Genomic DNA, 25,176 nt, shown 5'->3' with positions numbered 1-25,176 from the left:
TTGCTTTCCAAACAGATATGAAGTGAACGGAAGCATAGAGTCAGTTATCAACTTAACTTGCCTGAACAGTTTTATCGACAGAACGTACAGTACACAAATACGCAACGGAGAAACTTAGAAACCAATGAATGGATTACTCATATACACATGCTTGAGAACTCACGCGTAATATTCAAAGATAAAATTTCAAATTTTACCCCAGAGCAAAGTGAGCCCGGTAAGATCAATCGGTAGAGCTACTGACAGCCAAATCGTTGATTTGGCAGTCACGGGTTCGAATCTCATAGCAGTTAACAATAATTTTCAAACTTTAAATTTTTTTTTTAACTTTGTCTTTATTTTCTGAACTTTCAATTCTTGTAATTTATTCATTTTAATAAAGAGACCAAAAAGCAATGCACTCACGTTAAAATGACGAACACGGAACGAATAACAGCGACGTTTCGACCTAAGGGTCTTCTTCAGGCACAAAAACACAAAAGTACACACACAAAAAAGAAGAAGAAAGACGATAGAACAGATAAAGAGGAGAATAACTCATTAACTGACATTTTAATTTATTCCAAAAGTTTTGAGTGATGTGCTAAATATCAAATTTATCATAGGGTTGCATAATTATCGAGTGTTTCTAGTGAACGATTCCCAGAAATACCCATTCTATTTTTAGTAACAGCAGCTTTTGGAAAAAGCATAGTGGGCAATGTATAACCGCGTGTCGACTGCATGTAGTTGTCGTTAACTACTTCTTATTATAATGTACTTCTGACATGAACAAACACTGCACACACAAACACACAAAATAGTGTTGTGATAGTTTATATTTGTTTGTAACCCTGTCTAAACTCACAGCTAGCATTATTAAGACGTTTTTAATTTGATTACATTAACCAGCATAATTCAAAACTTTTAATTTTGTTGTTGATAATAATTGTTTTATTCTGCCAGTTACATCTTTTTGTGTGTATTTTTTCTCTCAAACAATCATGATTATTCAATGTTTTTCTTCAGTGGTTTAAACGTTGTTGTGTACTTTAACAATCTTACAGTTACTTTTTACATTTCTTAGTAATGACATGTCAAACCAAAAGTCTTTATTTTGTATCCAAATTTGTCTTGTTTTTATACTGCTGTGTAAAAAAAAAAAAAGGGCATGAGTCCACTGCTTAACGGTTATGTGTGAATGATGCAGGATATATGTTTGTCTCTGTGTGTGTGTTTTTGTGTTTCTGTGTGTGTGTGTGTGTTTGCAGAATGTGTTAAGTGGGTGCCATCTAAAATCATGAATTGATTGATTGGTGCAATATTGCTCATTAATGATATTTGGATTATAACTTTCAATGTAATCTAAAATTAACATTTCAGCATGCAGGCACAATTGCTCATATTTTCTCAAAAAGAAATTTAGGATTTCTTCTCAAACTAGTCAGTTCGAGAGAGTTAACGGTTAAAGCTAATCTACATCTGCATTCCCCTTTTGGAGTTACAATTTCTGTGTTTACAGTCTTACAAAAGATGTATAAAAACCAGGCAGTTTATAACAGCTGCCAATTATTTTGTTGTGGATGAAACGATATGTGTATAATATCTGTACGATCTTGCATGGTTATACACATACTTCATATCAATTCTATACTGATGCCAGAATGTGCATGGAAGATTTAAAGATTTTTTAAAAAATCATGTGGAGGGTATACAGGGTTTACTCCCTTGGTTCTTGAGCTGATGATTTAATTGGTTGCTTCCCTTGCTGTATTATCGTACACAGTAAATTGCACCAGCTGGCTGGTCACATTTTCTTTCAGAGTCTTTTATGAAATGCCTTAAACCTGTACATCTGCAGGTACTTTTAGGAACTGCTTTTTCTCATTTGAATTCTTTTTAAAAGAGTATGTGGGCTAGATTTTTAGGTAGGTGAAGTACATACATAGACAGAGTAAAAATGTTAAGTTCTTTTAGAACCACTGGTCCATTTGATCGTCGTCGTCACTCTATACTTGGGGTTTAAAATTAGTAGTATTAGCAATCTTTAAATTGGAAGCATTAAAGATGAAAGCATCTTCTTGCTTGTAGACTCATCCGTTTTACTGAAGACTAGAATGTGGACAAAGGTATGGATGTATTCATGCTTTGGTTCCTTTTTTCCCCATATATGCAGCGCCTCATGGACATAAAATGTCACGCCGCAGAACCAAGGTCAAGTTTGAAGACCTGCCTGATTTTCCGGAACCTGAACGCGAGCTGTTCATCTGGGCCCTTCTGTTCAACCGACGAGAGCTGACTCATCTCTTCTGGCGACTCGGAAAAGATCACATTGGTAAGATCACCGCTAGTAATACTGCTGGTGATTTTCTGTCTTAAGTTGGTGTGTCAGGCAGTAGAGTTTTGTTTACAGGAAAACCCGTGTAAATGAAAGAACATCTTTGACTTTCTGCAATGGGACCTGCCTTTTTTGCACAGCTTAATCTATATGAACAGAAAGTCTTAAATGGGGTCATTTGAAAAGGGGGCTGCACGTACTCTGTAAAAATTCTGCTCTAGGCAAGCTGTTTTGAAGCAAGCATTGTCTGAACAGATGAGTTGAAACAAATTTCGGTTCTTTAACCTGTTCACTGGCAATGGCAACAATTCATTAATTTTGTGCGACCCTTTTTCCAAGGGTCTCGGAAGTGTTTCCCTTGACAGGCACTAGAAAAGTCTGGCCACTGCCATTTCAAAAAATGTCTCAGCAATTGTACTTTTAAATTTAAAGTTGTCGATGAATATACAGTTGTATCAGAAATGTCTGAATGATATGCAGCCTCTTTTATTACTGTTTTAATAAAGCCTATGTGTCTTTGTGAACATGTGAGATTGAGAGTTGGCTTTGAAGGCAGGAAATTCTTTCAGCATGCGTTGTTAATGAGTAGTGCAATTTAGTTCTACCCCCAAACCTTACATTCTCCAGCAGAAAGGTATAAACAAGGGGAAGGTTTTACTACCTGTGGCTATTTTCACACTATTTTTCCCGTGCACATGGGTGTAGGAGTACAACTGAATTAAAACCTGTGATTTATTGTTTTTCAGGAAGTGCTCTGTTCGGCAGTGCACTGCTGTATCGACTGTCAGAGCTTGCAGAGGATGAGGAAGAAGCAGAGATTGCCAAAGATATGGCCGATCATTCTGAGTAAGCACTACGTCCACTAATAGGATTTTGTGAAGGATGAAGTGAACAAACAGATTTATTGTATTGTATTTTTTCAGAGCACTCCCATTTCTGATTGCTCTATTTTCTTCATGATTTGTAACTTCTATGCACTCTTTGTTTATTAGTGTTCATATAACAAAGTTAGGCAGAGCGCTAAAGACAAGACCACAAAAACAAAGGGCCATAAGCGCTTTAAATACATGTACAAACAACACTATCTATTTTATTCATGTTTTTATTACTTAGTTATAATAATAATAATAATAATAATAAAGTGTATTTATATTGCGCCTATCCCTTACAAAAAACAAAAATATTTGGCTCTAAGCGCATTACAACATGTGTAGGGACTTGGTACAATCAAGTCTGACAAATATAATAACACAATATACAGTCGGTCTCTTGGGTAAAAATGGGAAAAGCTGCTTCGACATTTAAACACTGCTACTAAAAAATCCTTAGTTAGTGGAAGAATCTTTTGTAATGTATGTTTGATGGTGTATGCTTTTAATTAAGCATTGCTGACTATGAATGTAGATGTAAATGCTTGTATAACTGTGTTTTAATTTTAAATGTGTCAAGCGCAAAGAGCATACTTGTAAAGTTATGATGTTGCGCTATATAAATGCTCATTTATTATTATTTAAGTTATTGAGACATCCCAGTGCACTAAGGGATTTATAGAGCAAATCGAGAAAATTCATTATTGAACGAAGCGCATAGCGCTGAGTTCAATAATTATTTTCGAGATTTGCTCTATAAATCCCTTAGTGCACTGGGATTGTCATATTCAAAAAATACAAATAACATTTATGTATCGATCGATTCTGGTTAGAATTCCTTTTAGTTTTTATGATTGAATGCACACTGTTGAAACATGCACTATTTTGTAATCTCGGCTGGCCGCCTAAATATGAAGTTTTGTTGGCCTCTGACGTCACATGGCTCAAAGATGCAAAATTCAGTGTTCAATTGATACATTGTTTATTAGACTGGCTTCGATTTACAATGACTTTTCATGCTCCCTGTCACAGTGAGTGTGAGAGGTGGGCGGTGAGCATTCTGTCCGAGTGCTACAGTCGGGACAAGCAGCTGACCCATCGTCTACTGGTCAGAGAGCTCGACCACTGGGGCCGCCTTACGCTCTTCAAAATGGCCGAGGAGTTTGAGCTGATGGAGTTCACGGAACACTCGGCTTGCCAGACCAAAATCAGCTCCATCTGGAAAGGGCGCATGGCCCTGTACACCTCTGAAATGAAGGTGGGTTGTGGGTTTGAAGAATCGGGTGTGATTCTTTGTGGGTGAGGCTATATCAGTTGCTCTGTTGTTGTCTGTGATGTTTAAAAAAAAAAAATTTTAATATACATTTTCAATTTATTTAGTTGAAAGATTGTGACACAAAGTGATTTACTGCAAATATGACTTGTATATATATGGCAATTAACTCGATGAGGTTTTCTCAAGGTCTCGACTATCTCTACTCTGTTTGTCAAGGACACTTGGTGCTGTATCATTGTTCTGTTAGGAATTTGGTTGGGATTTAGTGAAGGATACTAGTCAAGAAGTGTCTAAAGGTTGTTAGAAATAGAAGAGGAAGAATAGAAAATTTAATATAAAATAATTTACGGGACTGATTTATTGGAGGTGAAACTAGCAGATGCAGGAACTAATAACTGAGATCTAAAAGAAATAGACCAACTCTGAAAATAACCCTGTCGTGTCTGTATGGGTTGTGAAAGAGTGAGTACTCTTTCTTTTATTGAGGCAAACTTTCCACACATGGTCGAGGGCCCCAAAGGGTTTAAAATCGTGATCGTGATTGGCGTTTTTTGACCTTTCTGTGACCGTGATTGCCGAAATTTCCATTTCTGTGATCGTGATGGGACTTTGCCCGTGATCCGTGATGACAAAAAAAAATCAAGTCTCGTGATCGTGATCGTCATTTGTTTTCGTTATCGTGATGGGCATTATTGCAAAGCATATTATTTTCAACGTACATTTTTCACAGCTGTATCACTCCATGATCCTCTATTCGTCAAGGTGTTTGTGATCGTGAAAACAAAAATCAAGGTAACTGTGATCGGGAAAGCTAAAATTTTCCTTCCTGTATTAATACTATGTATGATAAGCACGAGAGAGAGAGAGAGAGAGAGAGAGAGAGAGAGAGAGAGAGAGAGAGAGAGAGAGAGAGAGAGAGAGGAGAGAGAGAGAGAGGAGAGAGAGAGAGAGAGAGAGAGAGAGAGAGAGAGAGAGAGAGAGAGAGAGAGAGAGAGACAGAGACAGAGACAGAGACAGAGACAGAGACAGAGAGAGACAGAGAGAGACAGAGAGAGACAGAGAGAGACAGAGAGAGAGATGATGACAATAAACTTTCAAAGCGACAACCCATACAAACCTGAGTTATTTCCAAACATCTGTTCTCAGGATATAGACAAAAAAACGGTATGTTGTCTCTATTTATAATGCTTACTTCCCTTTCCATACAACATGTGTAATAGAGTAAGTGAGAGTTATTCGGAAGCAATCTCCTAGCACTGAAGCATTGAAATGAACAAGCGACTTTCTCTCAGGTGCCAGGAGAATGGTTCCCAATAACACTCACTAACTCTATTACACATGTTGTATACATTTAGAGCGCTTACTTCCCTTTGTTTATAAAGTATCAACAAGACATTTTTTCTCTCTCCCTTTTTTCCAGATATTTGTGTGCACGATCCTGCCCATTCTAGTGCCTTTTATCAAGTTCACTGTCGACCCCAAAGACAAGAATGAGGAAGAGAATGACTTTGTGCAAGAAATGGAGATAACTTCAGATGGGAAGCTGGTCTCCACTGGCCTTTCCCCTCAGCATGAAAACCAGGTGGGGCCCAGTGACAAACTTCCAGACACGGACGGAGATGGACTGGGCTTCATACGGTCGCAGACTCGAAGACGGAAACACAGCCTGGCTTCAAAGTTCAAGAAAGTGAATCTGTTCAATTTCACCACAGACAACATCAACATAGTCTCAGCGATTTACTTCTTTTATCAGGCGCCTGTGACCAAGTTCTTTGGCAATGTTGTGAGTGGCGAATTATTTTATTCCCGGGCGTGGTGTGTGTGTGTGTGTGTGTGTGTGTGTGTGTGTGTGTGTGTGTGTGTGTGTGTGTGTGTTTGTGATAATATTACATGTGTACTATAAACTTTAGATATGTTGTTATTGTCTAGTTTCTCTGAGTAGTTTCTGTGATCATTAAGTACTGTGTTTAAGACTTTCATTAGAATTAGCATATTATCAATCACCTTCACTTTCACTGACTATGAGTTGATCTTTGAAAAGATACAGAAAGGAAACTGCATTCATACTTCAGCACAAAGCACTGTGTGTTTAACAATAACTTCAAAGTATATTGTACTTATTGTTTATTAAGACGATCAGTACTGGATCATAGAAAAAAGAGAGGAGAACATAATCTTCTCTTGTACTGAAGCTATCTAACATTATATGTTGTTATTTTTCAGATTGCGTACATAATCTTCATGGGGCTGTTCACCTACACGGTGCTGGTGAAGCTGGGACCGGTGACTGAGGAGGATTCACCATCTCTGCAGGAATACCTCACCTGGGGCTGGCTCTCCACCATGATCATGGAAGAGATACGACAGGTGAGAATATGCACATTTGTGTTTCTCAAATTGTTTGTGTGTGAAGAAAAACAACTTAAGAGAGTAAGAAAAAGAGACAGAGAAAGACAAGATACCAAGAGAAAGAGAATTCCATATAAACTCAGATGTGTGTACACAGGCACACACACACATGCATAGAGTACATATGTGGGTGTGAGCATATGCACACTTATACATGCATGTATGCACAAGCAAACATGCGCACAGACACACACATACGCGCACACACGCACACACATTATATACTCGCATGCATACATACACACACGCACGCATACACGCATACACGCATACGCACACACACGCACACACACACACACACACACACACACACATACACACATACATACATACATACACACACATGTACCTACAATGGACCTTTTGACAAAGAACAAAGCATACTATGGAATAACAAGGAAAGAGAAACCAAGGTGAACTGGATGGGGCATTATACGTGTGGGTTACATTTATTTTGCAGATCAATATTCATACAAGACCAGCACTCTTTTGAGTACAAGTATCGCAGCTGGCTAATTTGGAATCGCTTTCATGCAGCCATTCACTCTCTCTTAATCATTGCAGTTATTCATACAAGACCAGCACTCTATGAAGTAGAAGTACCGCAGCTGGTTCGATAACATTTGGAATCGCTTTGATGCAGACATGTACTTTCTCTTCATCATTGCAGTTATTCATACGAGACCAGCACTCTATGAAGTACAAGTACCGCAGCTGGTTCGACAACATTTGGAATCGCTTTCATGCTGCCATGTAATTTCTTTTCATCATTGCAGTTATTCATACGAGACCAGCTCTCTATGAAGTAGAAGTACCGCAGCTGGTTCGACAACATTTGGAATCGCTTTCATGCAGCCATGTAATTTCTCTTCATCATTGCAGTTATTCATACGAGACCAGCACTCTATGAAGTACAAGTACCGCAGCTGGTTCGACAACATTTGGAATCGCTTTGATGCAGCCATGTACAGTCTCTTCATCCTGTCCATCTTTCTGCGGTACTTGCTGACAGGCGAAGACTTTGTGGGAGCAAGGGTCACCTACAGCATCACGCTCGCCATGTTCGTCCTGCGCTTCATGCAGTACTTCTACGTCGAAAAAAACATGGGGCCCAAAGTCATTATGATTCGCAAAATGGTCAGTACTTAATACTTCAATCTTTAGATATATGAAATTACTCTCCAATTGTCTAATGGTCAGTTGGCTGTCCAAAAGATACGATTACCATTAATAAGACCTCCTCAATTTTATGACCGATTTTTCTGGACACTTACAAGGTCGCAACTTGGAGAATTTACTTTGCGATGAAGAATGTCTGAGCAGATCCTTATATATAGACAGTCTTAAAACAGAGCGTCTTAAAGGCCAACATCGGCTGGTATGCGGGCACGACAAATGTAACTCTGTTTTTTCGTGTCTGAACTACATCCAGTGTTGTTGGGAACACTGAATTTACTTCTGTGGCCTTCTACTATAACAAGGCTGTGTGTGTGTTCATGTGTGTGTGTGTGTGTGTGTGTGTGTGTGTGTGTGTGTGTGTGTGTGTGTGTGTGTGTGTTCAAGGACAGATTGTAAGAAAAGACCTAGCCTTCAATCTTTATCCTTGATAAATAAAGTTCAGTTCAGTTCTGTTTACGTTCCGGCTTTGTGCCCTGGAGACTGATGTTCGCCAAGGTTTCACGGTAGCACCCCTGCATGCTGACCATGTTTCAGCTGACGGACTTGATGTTCTTCTTCTTCATCCTGCTGGTATTTGTGGTGAGTTTCGGCGTGGCATACCACGCCAACATGTTCCCCCAGGCCCCGCCCAGCTGGAGCATCCTGGTCAACGTCCTCTACTTCCCCTACTTCCAGATGTACGGAGAACTCTTCCTGGAAAACTTGAAGGGTGGGTTGTTGTTTTATTTCTAACTTCAATTAATAATAATACAGTGCACTAAAATACCCTTTTAACCCCTTCACTGCCCAGCACGTACTAGATACGTGGTCATGTTTGGTTTGTCATACGCCCATACACGTACGTGGCAATTACATCAGCACTTTTCAGGACATTTGTGAAAACTAAATGGGAGGTAACCACTGTCCAACTTCTTGTAGGGGTTTAAACACAGTTCTTTCCCATTGACAAGTTAGTACCATGTGGTAAAAAAAATTGTAGAAGTTTTTTCCGATCTATAAGATTCAAAATGGCGGCCGAAAGTCGGACATCAACTCGTACACCTGTTTTCAAATGATACAGTGTTCTGGAAGCTCTACAAGAAGTGATTATGGATTACCACATAGAAGAATACTGTTATGGGCTGTAATGTGAGTACCTGATGTTTGACACCAGTTTTAGCTGTGTTTTCTGCGGTTTTACGTGCTGCAGTGTGTGTGTGAAAGTTTGGAAACTGTAATTTTTGACAAAAATGGTCATTATATCGATTTTTACTATAACAATCACAAACAAAGTCCAATGATCATGTTATCAGATGATAGCCAAGGGTGTAAACAAACCACATGCCAAAGATCTAAGAGATATCTCAATAAATGATTGAGCAGTGAACAGATTAGTGAACCTACCGAAGAAAGCGAAATTTGCCCTGGCGCACAGCAATACCAAAATGCTGTTATACTGTGGCAGTGAAGGGGTTAAGACCCTCCAATTTAAGACTTCCTCCTTTTTAAGACCTTGCTTTTTCACATTTTTTGTTCATAATTCCTCTGTAAACGTACCTCCAATTTAAGCCCCCCTCCTTTTTAAAAGCTTATTTTCTCAGAGTTTTGGAGGTGTTAAAAGGGTGGTGCCATTGTACACAGTAGGCTATTTGTCTTTATAATATGCTTGGATTTTACTCTAAAACTCTTAGTCTTACAAAAAAGACTTCATTTGGCTCAAAAATTGAAAATCAACCTAACATTTGTAAAATGTACTTCTAATAGCTGCATTATTTCAGAACAGGACACTCGAAGTGGTTGCTTATTGGTTAATGCCTGGTCAGCTACTTCTGCTTGCTTGTGCGATCCTTCTGATCTGTGTTAAAATCAGCCCTGATGTAAACACACATGCTACAGTCGAACCTGCCCTGGTGACAGGCACCCCAAAGGATCCTCAACTAGTCTTCCCTATACAGTGGAACCCCTCTCTAAGACCCCCCTCTCTAAGGACTACCCCGCCACAACGACCCTTTTTTTTTAAACCGATGTGTTTCCTTATATAGTTGTCACCAGTGTAGCGACCACCCCGCTGTAACGTCTAAGGACCGACCTAACAGCTTGTGCAACGACTTTGTCAGACAAAGCCAAGACTCTCAGCCCGCGGAACGCATCACTGACAAACCGGTTATAACCAGTTATAACCGTCTCGCGTAAGCAAAGGCACTAAACCGCTGAGAGGTGTGATGGTTGGGTGGGCTGAGTAAACATCACAAACCAATCATCGAGATCAAAGGCAGGTCCATTGTGATAGCTGGGTGGCCTTGTTAAAAGACACTGACCTTCTTCCCAGGGGTCATTGACCCAGTTTTAGCAACGAGAGGTGGTTCCCCTTTCATATCTGAGAGAGGAAACACTTCCTGCACCCGGGTCAGTGACCGAGTTTAACCTATGGGGAGTTTAACCTATGGCGCGGTCTCTTTGATGTCTTGAGAGGAAACTTGGCCAGGGTACTAAGATCTGAGGGTAGTACATGCACCAGAACTGGTGGACACCATCGACAATGTCAAACATGAAATCGAAGCAGTTTGCTTGAGGAAACGGTCGTCAGCAACTCAAACTTCTCTGTTTTCTTTTTTTTAAGAAAATCTGAGGTGACTTTCTTTGTGGCCCCCTGACCCCGCCCCCTCCCTCTGTAAGGACCCCCCTCCATAAGGACCGATTTTTGTCAACATTTTCAAGGTCGCTAGAGAGGGGTTCCACTGTATAATTCGACTTTCCATAATCACCACCTGTCTGCAAAGGCCGTCCTCAATTGAGCCTGAAGTGGCAAAGACTTTGTCAAGTCTTTTTACAAAAAAAATCAATGCCAAAGTTTTGTGCGACCAGCTGTGCGAAGTAGGCTTCCTGAGGTAAATGTTTCCCAATTAATGTAAAGCTTTAGGAGCACAGTCCATTGGGTAGTCCCTATAGACAGGTTCATCTGTATGACAAAGCAGGTGATGACGTGGATGGGTGCACGCGCAATGAGACCATCTGGCGTGAAGATCCCTTCAAGCGGTGCCCATCGGAGACCGCAGTGGTGCCCATCCTGCTGGCCGTCTACATGATCCTCACCAACATCCTGCTGGTCAACCTCCTCATTGCTATGTTCAGGTACACACACATTTTCTGCTTATTAAGACAGAATAAGGTGATTTCCTCGTGGCCATGGTAACTCTAGGGAACCCCCTTTGATGACCTAAAAGATCTGAGACAATCAGGTCTTAACACGTTGCACACAGCTATATAAAAACATTCTGTCAAAACTGAACTGGTCAACCTCCTCATTGCTATGTTCATGTACGCACATTTTCTGCTAATGAAAACAATGTATGGTCAAGTCCTCTTAGCTTTGGTTATTGAAACCCCCCCCCTTTGAAGACCTAAAAGATCTGGGAAAATCAGGTCTAAACACGTTGCATAAAGCCTAATGAAAACATTCTGTCCATCTGTTAGCGTAAATGCCAAAACTGTACTGAAAAGCCTTCTACCAAGACAGGGTCTTTGCTAACTGAAAGCCGTTGACTGGGAGAGCGCTGCGCTAGTATGATGTAAACAGGGGCCCTAATTTTAGTGAATGGATTTTTATCTTTTTTGAGCACAATCATGATCAATTCCGATGAAACATATTTATATGTTTCAAGATTTAGAAGAAAACTAAAAGTGCATTGGAACGACATGTATCTGTTTATAGAAACACGAAATACCCATCATGCTTCCTCCAAAAGCGGCGTATGGCTGCCTAAATGGCGGGGTAAAAACGATCATACACATACAAATTCCACTCGTGCAAAAACACGAGTGTACGTGGGAGTTTCAGCCCACAAACGCAGAAGAAGAAGAAGGAGAAGAAGATTGACAAATTAACCCTTTCGCTGCCAATCAAAACTTACTTATGTGCATTCCTGATTGCCAGGGAATTTTGGAGTTCGGGGTGTAATAATTCACAAAAAATTCTAGCTCCAAACTGGCAGTAGGTAGGTAATTAAACCTATGTTATTTTTAAAGGAAATTGAACCAAGAATCTGTTTTTAGTGTCTAAACATGGAAATAATAATTAGTTTGGCTTATAATGATGTTTAGATATGAACTTTTGAAAAATCAGTCCGGCGCATCTTCCGGTGCCTGTGGATCAAACACAGCTGGCTGTTTAGCTTGCTCCAAGAAAGGATCATAATCACTGTCATCTACCTGTTTCCAACGAATCGTCCGAAAGAAGATCTCCCCCTTCCCCTGTCAGTATCCATAATCATTTGCACCGCCTGTAGCGTCAGTCCGTCTTTGTTTTTCCCTACTAGGGCCCGGTCGACTGTCACCGTTAGCCATTTTGACGAGTCAAGCTTTCTCAACTCAACTCAACTCAACTCAAATTTTATTGGCTTCAATTTTCATAGAAGAATTTGTCTTGCGCTTGGGAGAAAGTAAGAGTATAACATATAAAAACACTCTCTCCCCTTTCCTGCCCGCCAAGGCCAAAAATAGCCTTCAGACGCAAAACCGCGTCACCATTTATGTTTATTCATGAGAATGAGGTATCCCACCAAGCCATTGGCTGCTATTTGTGTGTCAGCAGGGACGTAGCATTTCTGGAAAATTCCTGAACGGAGAAGACGGGTTTACCCGTCCTAAGGCGCTGCGGCTGCACAAGCGCATGACGGGTATACCCGTCCTAAGGAAGTCAAGGGGTTAATCAAACAATTTTGAAGCTTTCAAGATGAAATGCAATCCCACAGTCTGTCTCTTAGTCTGCACATTAAGTTTTCTGTCAGGTCTGGATGTGAACCTGTGACCTGAGGATCACCAGTCGAGTGCTGTACCAGTTAAGCTACTGGCCCCCCATAGGCAGCCATACTCTGATTTCGAGGGAGTTTTGTAACAAAACAGCATACAATGTCATCTTAGGCACAGTGATGCCTCTGCAGGGAGAGGACAGCACACCTCTCATGAGAGCACACCTTCTCTTGTCCATTTATCTCCAAAATATTCCTGTCAAGAAAGGACAGCTATTACGTAAGGACATTTGGTGCGCCCTGTCGGTGTCCTTTCATCAAAGATACCGCTATATTTGTGTATGCCTTAACATGCTTCTTGATTTCATGTCGTACCAAAAATGTGATTTTCTCTAAATTTCTATTCCAGCTACACATTTCAGACTGTTCAAGACAATTCCACACAAGTGTGGCGCTTCTATCGTCTGTCGCTGGTTGCCGAGTACTTTGACCGCCCCTCTCTTGTTCCCCCCTTGATCATCATCAATCACTTCTTCCGCGTCTTCCGATGGGTCTTCTTCAAGAACACCGGCAAGGGAAAGGGGATGAATTCTTTCAGTGAGTATAGAAATGAATTGTTAAGAAAGATAGCGAGTGAGAGTTGAGGGATGTGGTTTAAAGCAGCCCCGGGAAGCAGCATGTGTAACTGGCATCCTTGTGAAGGTGAAGGAGTGTGTGGGGGGGGGGGGGGGGGGGGGATGTGCAAACTCTTTTTCCAGATGGAATATATTTCATTTCATGAATATTTGAAAACAGGTTCTTTGGACAGATTATGTGGAATAGCATGGGAGAAACAATTAACAAAAGGGAGGAGGAAAGGACAAACAACATTAATTACTGTTATAAGGATGGAATGATATCTTCAGTAAAGGACACTCGCTGTACATCAGTAGGCATCATATTGTTTGTGTTTTGGGGGGGGGGGATTTTTTATATATTTTTTTTATACCATATCTTGATTTCATGCCTGATTGGTCTGTAAACTAAAGTCTAGCTGTACAGTGAAAGCATAACTGTAATGGAGGGTACATTTCTGGCTGGTCCTAAGCTCATCCTCTCGAAAGAACTGTCCTTGCATAATAGATTTCTTAACATTCGCATTTGCTGATGACATTTTGCAGAATGGGATCTCTCACCAGAAGAGCACAATCGGCTGAGCCTGTTTGAGAAAAGCGCCATGGAAAACCACATCACAGTATCCAAGCAAAGGTCCAAACTCACCTTAGACAGCCGAGTTCAGAGCACTGCAAAAAGGTTGGTTGTCCTAAAAGTTTGATTTTGAAGTTGAAGTTTCAAGCTACGTTCCTACTTGTGTGAACAATTTGGCTCACCATCTCAGATCTGTCAGCATTTTTACCTGGGATAAGAACATCGGGCTGTCTACTTGGACAAACCAACAGCCTGTGTGCTCTATATTCATAGTGGGATGCCCCTGGTGGATTTTGAAGAAATTAATTCATACAAAATATCCAACTCTGCACAGGAGTCAGTCAGAAAGTTGAGCTTTGGTATGTGTCCCAAGTGGACCGATGTCCTTATCCCATGTCAAAACATGGACAGATCTGAGATATTGAGAGGAAGTGTTTTCCCAGGAAGGAGTGTGTCTTTGATGTTAGGAATTTAATTTGCTTCTGATTAGTCAACCGCTTACGCGCTGGCATTTGTTTGTTATCAAAGTTGCTATCCACATCAACAACAAACGAGTCGCGTTGAAGCAATATAAAAACATTTAGTCACTCTGTCGGCATCAAGCTAAAAGATCAACACCTAAAACGTCATCGCCGAGACCATATAGGCCGTGAAAGGTGGATGCAGCGCCTATAGGCTGTTGATCTACTGGCCGATGTGAATGCGTGATATATTGTGTAAAAAATTCCATTTCACACGGCATTAATAGGTAACATGCGCCTTGAGTCGCCTTGAATGTGTGGTGAGATACGTGCGCGATATAAATCCTCGTAAATAAAAGAATAAATAAATAAATGAATATATTTTCTGTCATTCTGAGCAGATTTTTAGAGTAAACATGACATATCTATATATGTTTTAATTAAAAAGAAAATAAGGAATACAATGCAACCTTTTTTTAAATCTGTTAGTGAAAATTCGATTTTATAAGGACAACTTTAATGAGCCAACTAATTAACTAATTTTTAAGCTGCCGAACTGAAATTCAATCCCATAGTCCGGACTTCGTTAAAGATTGCTTGACCAAAATATCAATCAATTTGATCGAAAAATGAGGGCGCGACAGTGCGGCCTCAACTTTCACAAAATGCCGGATATGACGTTATCATGGACATCTATTGGAAAAAAAAAAGAATTCTAGGGATATCATACCCAGGAACTCTCATGTGAAGTTTCATGAAGATTGGTCCAGTAGTGTTCTCTCAATCGCTCCACTCACACACACACACACACACACACACACACACACACACACACACACACACACACACACACACACACACACACACACACACACACACACACACACACACACACACACACACACACATACTCACATACATACATACACACACACACACACACACACACACACCGCCACCCTCGTCTCGATTCCCCGTTTAAGTTAAAACATTTAGTCAAAACTAAAATGACTAACTGTAAATACATGTGTGCATGTGTTTTCAGACTGGACACGGTGATGGAGGAGCTGGAGAGGATCAAGGAATCCATCCAGCAGCACGACCAGGTGCGAGCCTCCGCTCCGGCCGACACCAGCGGTGATGATGCTGGTGGTGGTGGTGCCAGCACTCCGGAGACGCTGCAGAAAGAGAGAGAGCTGATGGACAGATCTCCCATACAATCAACAATGGCTCCTTTCAGCAGGTGATTTTTGAAATTAGTGAATTTAGAAGAATAGGAAAAGTAGAATGTGTCATTCGAGATGTTGGTCCCTCATACTATACTGCTAAACGTTAGCTCTCTTTGAACATCTTGCAACATATATTATGCAGGGATGAAAATTGCCTTGTTTAAAAAAAACTGAAATCGGCATTCAGAAAAAGTGATAATTAAGGAAAAAGAAGGTGGGGGTCTGGAGGCTGCAGAAGGCCCCCAGTAGGGTCCAGGGGCAACGCCCCTGGTCGGGGTCTGGGTGTGACGGTGTGGTTTCAATGTTCTTACCTTGTCGGTGCCAAACGACCCCAGTGACTGGTTAACCGACTGGGTTTTCAGGATAGTCAGGTGCTTGTTGCTTTTCAAGTGTCTTTTGAGGGCAGTCTTTCCATTGGAGCCGTAGTTGATAACATCGTTGCACAAAGTGCACTGAGCTTTTCCCGGCAAGTTGATTTTAGCAAAAGCATCGCCAACTTTCAGTTTCACGTCTTGTGTCTTCTGGCCTTTCTCGTCTTTCCAGCTCAATGATACAACTTCATCGAGCCAGTCGAATCTCCAGAGATTTTTCTTGTACTTCTGCTGGTCAATTTCCCGGGCTAGAACGGTTTCGTCTCGCTTTAGCTTCCTCATCATTTTGGCAGGTGGCTCGAAGCGATGTAAAAATGGCGCCGAATCATTCTCATACGGTATGCTTATACTGAATCCCCGATAGCTACGTTGAAACGGTGACTGTAGGAGACAAAGAGCGCGTTCCCATACGGATCGACCAGCAACAGTCTGACCGTTTTAGGAACCAACCGTTCAAGAATAGTATGGAATGGAGCGTCGCGATCAGCGGACCGGCCGAAAAACTTGGGTCTATACCTACTTATACCCCAACAATTTCTCAGCGGATTTGCACGAATCTCAAGAATGATCCCTGGAGCCTAAAAATTTACGGAATTCCGTAAATTTACGGAAGAATCCCATCGTGAGCCAAAAAACGGAATCGCACAAATAAATCGGATGGCCCATTGAAAATAATCGGAAAAGTCAGAAGAAACGGAGAATTTTCATCCCTGATTATGCCATGCAGAAACAGGTTTTGTGATGAGGGTAATGGAGAGAGACTAAGACTAGTTTGATTTATTCATTCTCATCTTTTCAAAAGTCTAAACCTTCAGTTTTATCATCAATATATCCATGGAACCTCCAGAAGTTTCTCAAGCCACTTTTTTTCCCACATACTTTTTACCCCACTCAAAGCGATTCAGACTGTGTTTCTAAAAGATATCTTTCCATTTTAACATGAACATTCAGATTTCTTCTCTCATCTTTTCTCTTATTATATCTTCATTTGTTCTGTTCTGTTGTGTTATCTCACATTACCTTACCTGACAGTACCGTACAATACCTTACCTAATCTGACCTGACCTGACCTGCCTTGGCTTGACCTGACCTGACCTGACTTTACCTTACCTTACCTGACCTGATTGCTGCCCTACATGCCAACTGGCATAACGGGCAGGAGGTAAGTACCTGACCTGACCATATTTTATTTTATGTTCACCTACAGATCAGAGTCCAAGGCACAACTGCAAGCTCAAGAGATGGAAAAGATGCGCAAGACGGTGGAAGAGGTGGCCAACCAGTCGGCGACCATGGCTCAACGAATCAGTCAGCTGACTCTTCTCTTGGAGACGTCCCTCAGTGAACAGCAGGCTTTTCAACAAGGGCAGCATCGCCGTCAGCCAGCACTGGGGGTCCACGACATTGAGGAAGACGATGAAGAGGGAGCATCAGAGGTGTGAAGAGATACTCTGAAGACGGAATGTGGCTGCTGATGTATCATGTGAAGGAAAATACTTGTAATCTATTTCTGATGAAGCCAGCATCGCTGTATTCTAAAGCTTTCGACGCTGACGTCATCCATTTAATTTCTACATCATTCCTTTTGTCATTGGTCATTACTTCGCCGGCATTTTGCAAGCGAGTAGCAACACGATCTTGAGATAATTAAGTTCATTATTTGTTTCATAAGTGTCTGTCTATCTGTCTACTTCAAAGACCTTGGGTCAATGTACTAGTAAATGTAACGTTTTGTTTTGTCAATAATTAATAAACATTCCAATTACTTGTGACAGGGGAGGCTACCGCTCCTTTCACAGCAGACTCTGCACCCGAGTTGGCCTAAAAGTCAACACCCGTGGATTGTAGAATTCTGTTTGTGATGGGGTCTGGTGGTTTCCGATTGTATGTTCATGGAAACCTTCGGGTTTGCATAACAGTTTTTATAGGGCTAAGAAATTAGCCCTAACATTTTCAATCCTGTTTGATTGCACTTCGCTTCCCGAGGTGATCGTAGTGTTTCGGCACTCGGTTACATACCTACCATTCTTATTTTTTTATTCTGAATTTCGGAACGTTAGCAGTCTATTTGTTCCCAGATTCTCTGACTGACTTTATCAAATAGTGTCTTTATTTTTTGTTAGACTTATTATTGTAGTGGCATGTTTGTACTTATTTTCTTGCAACTAAGACAGAACAATATTGTAAAAACAATTCTGTTAAGTTTTGCTCAGGTAAAGTCTTGAAGTTCATGTGTGGTGGGAGATATGTTTTGCTGAGCTGTTGCTTAGATTTAACTCGATCATTGTTTCCCAGGTACGGATATATCCGTACCCACTCATATGCCTCTGTCTGACCAAGTATGGATATATCCGCTCAGACTGTTAGCTTCAGTCGCTTCCTGTAACGTCGATCTAACGCCTGCATTCCAGCGTGTTGATACACAGTTGCTATGCAGTTACTACAATTCTGAGTGACCTGCTGCAGCACAGCTGGTCTCGGCTAAAACAAAATTGGTCAACATAGGTGGGGTAGAAAGTGTTAACTGAAGAGTTCCAACTAATGATCGATTCAGCTTTGCAAATAGTAAACAAACAAAAGTATTAATCGCAGTTTGAATTTGGTGTTTAACTGTGCCAACTGTGTAAGCAATCAAGTCTGAAGTTAAGTTTCTCATATGTTCACTGTGCATCCTATTTGCCTGTGATATTGATTTGGCTCATATTACATATTGTTTTTAGAGTTCAAAACTGAGCATGTAATGTGTTTTGTTTTGTTTTTGTTTGTTTGCAGTAACTACAGTTCAAACAGCATTTATCAAGAATCTATACATTCCCCTCAAGGGTGTCTTTACACCCTACCACATTCTTGCCCATGTGCTTTGTTCAGGTTTGCATGATCACAACAATGCTCATGTGTTGATTTCTTCCATATCAAAATCAATTGTTAGCTGTAAGCTTCTGTGTGTGTGTGTGTGTGTTTGAGAGAGAGAGTGAGAAAGAGAGAGAGCATGCACGTCTGTATTATGATCAATGAGTTTAAAGATATATTTATATATACTCATGTTATGAGAATTTCACAGCTTGTTTTACTCTTTTTACATTTAGTCAAGTTTTGACTAAATGTTTTAACATAGAGGGGGAATCGAGACGAGGTTGAGGGTCGTGCCTACGTGTTTGTGTGTGTGTGTGTAGAGCGATTCAGAGTAAACTACTGGACCGATCTTTATGAAATTTTACATGAGAGTTCCTGGGTATGATATTCCCAGACTTTTTTTTCATTTTTTCGATATATGTCTTTGATGACGTCATATCCGGCTTTTTTTAAAAGTTTTTTTCATTTTTCAATCAAATTGATTGAAATTTTTGTAAAGCAATCTTCGACAAAGGCTGGACTTTGGTATTGCATTTCAGCTTGGTGGCTTAAAAATTAATTAATGACTTTGGTCATTAAAAATCAGAAAATTGTAATTAATTTTTTTTTTATAAAACGATCCAAATTTACGTTCATCTTATTCTTCATCAATTTCTGATTCCAAAAAGATATAAATATGTTATATTCGGATTAAAACCAAGCTGTGAAAATTAAAAATATAAAAATTATGATCAAAATTAAATTTCCGAAATCGATTTAAAAACAATTTCATCTTATTCCTTGTCGGTTCCTGATTCCAAAAACATTTAGATATAATATGTCTGGATTAAAAACACGCTCAGAAAGTTAAAACGAAGAGAGGTACAGAAAAGCGTGCTATGCAGCACAGCGAAACCACTACCGCGCTAAACACTTGTCAGTTTCACTGCGTTTTGCACGAGCGGTGGACTACGGTCATTGTGAAAAAATGCAGTGCGTTCAGTTTCATTCTGTGAGTTCTACAGCTTGACTAAATGTAGTAATTTCGCCTTACGCGACTTGTTTCTTCTTGTATGCTTTTTTCCTGGTTACTGTGCCTCTCACACAAGGAATAGTGCCATACTATATTTTACCCTCAGAGAGAGTTTAATTGCTACTGAAAATCTGTCAGATGTGTTTGTCTCTTCATCCTTGTTTTCTAACATTTGGAGTGAACGTGTATTACCTTTTCAGATTCATCGAAAAAAGGTTGCAACAAAGTCAAAATTTAGTTCTTTTTTTTTAGTTATCAATAGTTTTTCCAAGAGTATGGGTCTGTTAATATGTCTGTTTGTGCATCTCTCTGTTTGTCAGTGTTCTGCAGTGGCAATTAACTGATATATTATTGTGAGCAAGGCGTTGGCTAAAAATGAACGTTTTCTTTTGAGAATTTCCAGTTGTAGAATTTGTGATGATTTTTGTGTGTGTAATATTGCTGACGTTTCATTGCATAATATAACACTGAAAGTGTGCATACTGATTAAAACAATGGTGTTTGTTTATAACTATTGTTCTTTACATATCTGTTGTACTATTTTGAAGCATTGTGCAAGTGGACTAATTATGACAACAAATTTGTCCATCTTTCAAAAATGAAATATTGCATGTTTTACGTAACCTCTTGAAGTCCTTGTGAAAAAGGAAGTTGAAAAAGTCCTTTGCTTGTTTTTTATGAGTGTTTATGATATCAGTGGGCATAGACTCTTGACCGCCCTGATATGGCCCTTCGTGGTCGGCTGGGCGTTAAGCAAACAAACAAACAAAAATAGACTCTTGAGATTTTACTGATTTATCTGTGATATGTACATTATATTGCAGCAAGCTCTTCTGTAACTTTTATAGTAATGATCCTTTTTACATTTAGTCAAGTTTTGACTAAATGTTTTAACATAGAGGGGGAATCGAGACGAGGGTCGTGGTGTGTGTGTGTGTGTGTGTGTGTGTGTGTGTGTGTGTGTGTAGAGCGATTCAGAGTAAACTACTGGACCGATCTTCATATGAAATTTTACATGAGAGTTCCTGGGTATGATATCCCCCAGACTTTTTTTTCATTTTTTCGATATATCTTTGATGACATCATATCCGGCTTTTTGTAAATGTTGAGGCGGCACTGTCACACCCTCATTTTTCAATCAAATTGATTGAAATTTTTGTAAAGCAATCTTTGACGAAGGCCGGACTTTGGTATTGCATTTCAGCTTGGTGGCTTAAAAATTAATTGATCACTTTGGTCATTAAAAATCTGAAAATTGTAATTACATTTTGTTTTTTATAAAACGATCCAAATTTACGTTCATCTTATTCTTCATCAATTTCTGATTCCAAAAACATATGAATATGTTATATTCGGATTAAAACCAAGCTCTGAAAATTAAAAATATAAAAATTATGATCAAAATTAAATTTCCGAAATCGATTTAAAAACAATTTCATCTTATTCCTTGTCGGTTCCTGATTCCAAAAACATATAGATATGATATGTTTGGATTAAAAACACGCTCAGAAAGTTAAAACGAAGAGAGGTACAGAAAAGCGTGCTATGCAGCACAGCGAAACAACTACCGCGCTAAACAGGCTCGTCAGTTTCACTGCGTTTTGCACGAGCGGCGGACTACGGTCGTTGTGAAAAAATGCAGTGCGTTCAGTTTCATTCTGTAAGTTCCACAGCTTGACTAAATGTAGTAATTTTGCTTTACGCGACTTGTTTATTGTTATGACGTTGGATTCACAGTAGATCACTAAGAGCTTTTTTTTAGTATGATATTAACATTATTATGTTACTATTTCTGTATTTCTTTTACTGTTTTATAACGAGAGTTCTCTTTATAAAAGCACAGAATGGTATTTCATTCTAAACTTAAATGACAGTATGTAAAATAATGATGTCTTCATGACAGCTCATAATTTTGCCTTAATGTTCACATATCTGCATGTTTGGAAACAAATGCATATAGACAGACAGACATGCACACTCACACAGAGTATTAAAACACACACACATGCGCACAAATATACCTTCATCTCATCACCGCAACACACATGTACACACGCACACACACACCGACATTACCAGAATCAAACTTACAGGGCTTTTTACACCTGTTTTGATCACTGAAAACTTATTTCAAATTAACATTTTACTGCAGATTTTCTTTCCCTTCTGATTTTGAGTTGTGCAACAGTTTACTACCAGCTGTGATTGATCTCAATGATCAGGGTGTTGTACATGTTTGATTTTTGACAATTTTTGTTGTTGCTGTTGTTAATTCAGCACGGTATACCCTGTGGAAGAGATGTTACCTTGACATGACATATCTGATGAATGTATATATGGGTTAAATGACCTGAAAAACAGTGTGATTTGAATGGAGCAAATCAAAACAGACAATATTTTCAACCGTCCATTCAATACTACCTCTGTTCTGTTTACCAGTGTGGCCATTACACTCTGGTCATGTTTAGTTAAAAATGTAATATCGTTTTGTATGTAAGTTCTTATACTGTATTGTGGTCCGTCCCCCTTGCTCAGTTATATACTTGATAATGCAACGAGTTACAAGTCCACCACTTAGGAGGTACTTTATTCATACTGAGTAAGAATGTTTTATTATCTACCTGTACCAATACTTGTATAAAATATTGCGCTTTTTAAGTTATATATATAAAACGTTTTGCCTAGCTTTGGATATTTTTTTTATTCCGTTTGGATATGGTTCTCTTTATTTCAAACTTTTTAAGTGACTACTAACATTCAATTTATAACAAGACCGGGGTTAAATGTATTCTAGCATCACAATAGAACTTTGAAGTTCACACTCACTCAGTCCCAAAATGTCGTACAATGCTTTTTATTAAAATGTTGCTACTAGAAAATATAATAGTTCGCAACAAAGACACAAAGTGTCTGCAGTCATTGACTTCGTAACCGAGATGCAAGCAAACAATATATATCAATAAAGTACACTTTTTTTCCCATTTATATTCATATTTGTATGGACAGCATTTCTGCTTATATTTATTGTTTTACTAGAAGATGTCCACGTATAAACCCATTCAATATGACTTGAGCCGTTATTATGTCAGTTAGATGATAGTTGGATTAGTCTTGAAAGTTGTGTTGTCTTTTTCTTTAATCTTGTTCTCAACAGAGCGTGCATTAACTGCCTTTCAGCTTGTGATTGAGCCAGCAACTTTGCAATTTTATTTGTGGACTGACAATCTATGATGGATGTTACTATTTGCACTGCACTCTATATGTGTGCACTTGTACACACGTAGCGGCAAATTTTAATAGAGATATTAATAGCTCCCTGCGATTATTTTGATTTTTCTTTACTGTCTCACAATGATATGATGCTCAAAATTGATGTTGTTTGATCTGACAATGAATGGTTGTTTTCTTTTCCTTGGCATGAATAGAATGCTTTCAATTCTGTAAAAGATTGTTTTATTGGGAGTCTCCTGATGTTTTCCCACCCCCCGCGGGTTAGGGGGAAGAATTTACCCGGCATGTCGTAAGAGGCGACTAACGGATTCTGTTTCTCCTTTTACCCTTGTTAAGTGTTTCTTGTATAGAATATAGTCAATGTTTGTAAAGATTTTAGTCAAGCAGTATGTAAGAAATGTTAAGTCCTTTGTACTGGAAACTTGCATTCTCCCAGTAAGGTAATATATTGTACTACGTTGCAAGCCCCTTGAGCAATTTTTTTGATTAGTGCTTTTGTGAACAAGAAACAATTAACAAGTGGCTCTATCCCATCTCCCCCCTTTCCCCGTCGCGATATAACCTTCGTGGTGGAAAACGACGTTAAACACCAAATAAAGAAAGATTATGTTTTCCCCTTGATGTATTGAATTTATGCAGTGTGTCATATAACAGTAGTATTTTATCATAAGTTTAGTCATTCTTATCTGGTGGTTGAATAAACATTTAATGATGAGTGTTGTTTTTATCTATGGTTATTTATGAATGGATACAGAGTTTTTAGCCTTTGCTACTTGGGTTGAATATAATATGATGACATTGTAAAAGTGACTGCATTTCCCTTCGTGCTGTCAAAAATGTCACACAGATTCCAGTTTCCACACACCTTTTTTATCTCCTCTCTAATGTGAACACAACAGCGATTGCATCTCTTTGAATTTTGTTTAATGCTGTCAAACACAGAATCCACACACTACTTTTTTGTATTCTCTCCCTCTCTTTTTGCACATACACACCAACTCGGTCTCTCCCTTTTTACATTTAGTCAAGTTTTGACTAAATGTTTTAACATAGAGGGAGAATCGAGACGAGGGTCGTGGTGTATGTGTGTGTGTGTGTGTGTCTGTGCGTGTGCGTGTGTGTAGAGCGATTCAGACTAAACTACTGGACCGATCTTTATGAAATTTTACATGAGAGTTCCTGGGAATGATATCCCCGAACGTTTTTTTCATTTTTTCGATAAATGTCTTTGATGACGTCATATCCGGCTTTTTGTAAAAGTTGAGGCCGCACTGTCACACCCTCATTTTTCAATCAAATTGATTGAAATTTTGGCCAAGCAATCTTCGACGAAGGCCGGACTTTGGTATTGCATTTCAGCTTGGTGGCTTAAAAATTAATTAATGACTTTTGGTCATTAAAAATCTGAAAATTGTTAAAAAAAAAATTTTTTTATAAAACGATCCAAATTTACGTTCATCTTATTCTTCATCATTTCCTGATTCCAAAAACATAAATATGTTATATTTGAATTAAAAACAAGCTCTGAAAATTAAAAATATAAAAATTATGATCAAAATTAAATTTTCAAAGAAATCCTTTTAGAAACACTTTCATCTTATTCCTTGTCGGTTCCTGATTCCAAAAACATATAGATATATGTTTGGATTGAAAACACGCTCAGAAAGTTAAAACGAAGAGAGGTACAGAAAAGCGTGCTATCCTTCTCAGTGCAACTACTACCTCGCTCTTCTTGTCAATTTCACTGCCTTTGCCACGAGCGGTGGACTGACGATGCTACGAGTATACGGTCTTGCTGAAAAATTGCATTGCGTTCAGTTTCATTCTGTGAGTTCGACAGCTTGACTAAATGTTGTATTTTTGCCTTACGCGACTTGTTTCTTCTACTGCATGCCTGAGCTATTTACTCTCTGGGCCGCACCTTCTTGGTTAGAGTTAAGCGCTCCACTGAGCAGAACAACACAAGCTTCGAGGAAGTGTGTGCTGGGTGTGCTTTTGTTACATTCCAAGACTTTTACTCGAAACTTGGGATCTTTAACATGTGCAAATGGTCT

General features: G+C 39.4%; 1 protein-coding gene across 1 annotated transcript in view; it reads left to right on the top strand.

Annotated features, from left to right (window-relative positions):
• LOC138958895 (transient receptor potential cation channel subfamily M member-like 2) overlaps positions 1 to 23,837 on the top strand; it is a 41,595-nt gene extending 17,758 nt beyond the window's left edge. Inside the window, exons 16-27 of the mRNA XM_070330215.1 lie at positions 2,156 to 2,314; positions 3,064 to 3,163; positions 4,219 to 4,444; positions 5,883 to 6,245; positions 6,686 to 6,829; positions 7,754 to 8,008; positions 8,585 to 8,759; positions 11,005 to 11,161; positions 13,187 to 13,374; positions 13,938 to 14,070; positions 15,472 to 15,669; positions 17,234 to 23,837. Of these exons, the coding sequence (XP_070186316.1) occupies positions 2,156 to 2,314; positions 3,064 to 3,163; positions 4,219 to 4,444; positions 5,883 to 6,245; positions 6,686 to 6,829; positions 7,754 to 8,008; positions 8,585 to 8,759; positions 11,005 to 11,161; positions 13,187 to 13,374; positions 13,938 to 14,070; positions 15,472 to 15,669; positions 17,234 to 17,468 (2,333 nt within the window). The 3' untranslated portion in view covers positions 17,469 to 23,837. The remainder of the gene's footprint in view (positions 1 to 2,155; positions 2,315 to 3,063; positions 3,164 to 4,218; positions 4,445 to 5,882; positions 6,246 to 6,685; positions 6,830 to 7,753; positions 8,009 to 8,584; positions 8,760 to 11,004; positions 11,162 to 13,186; positions 13,375 to 13,937; positions 14,071 to 15,471; positions 15,670 to 17,233) is intronic.
• Positions 23,838 to 25,176: the final 1,339 nt, after the last annotated feature.

The sequence above is a fragment of the Littorina saxatilis genome, linkage group LG2 (assembly GCF_037325665.1).
Source record: "Littorina saxatilis isolate snail1 linkage group LG2, US_GU_Lsax_2.0, whole genome shotgun sequence".
In the NCBI taxonomy this organism is placed as follows: Eukaryota; Metazoa; Mollusca; class Gastropoda; order Littorinimorpha; family Littorinidae; genus Littorina; species Littorina saxatilis.
The sequence above is the reverse complement of the archived record's forward strand: the minus strand, read 5'-3'. Positions and strand labels throughout refer to the sequence as shown.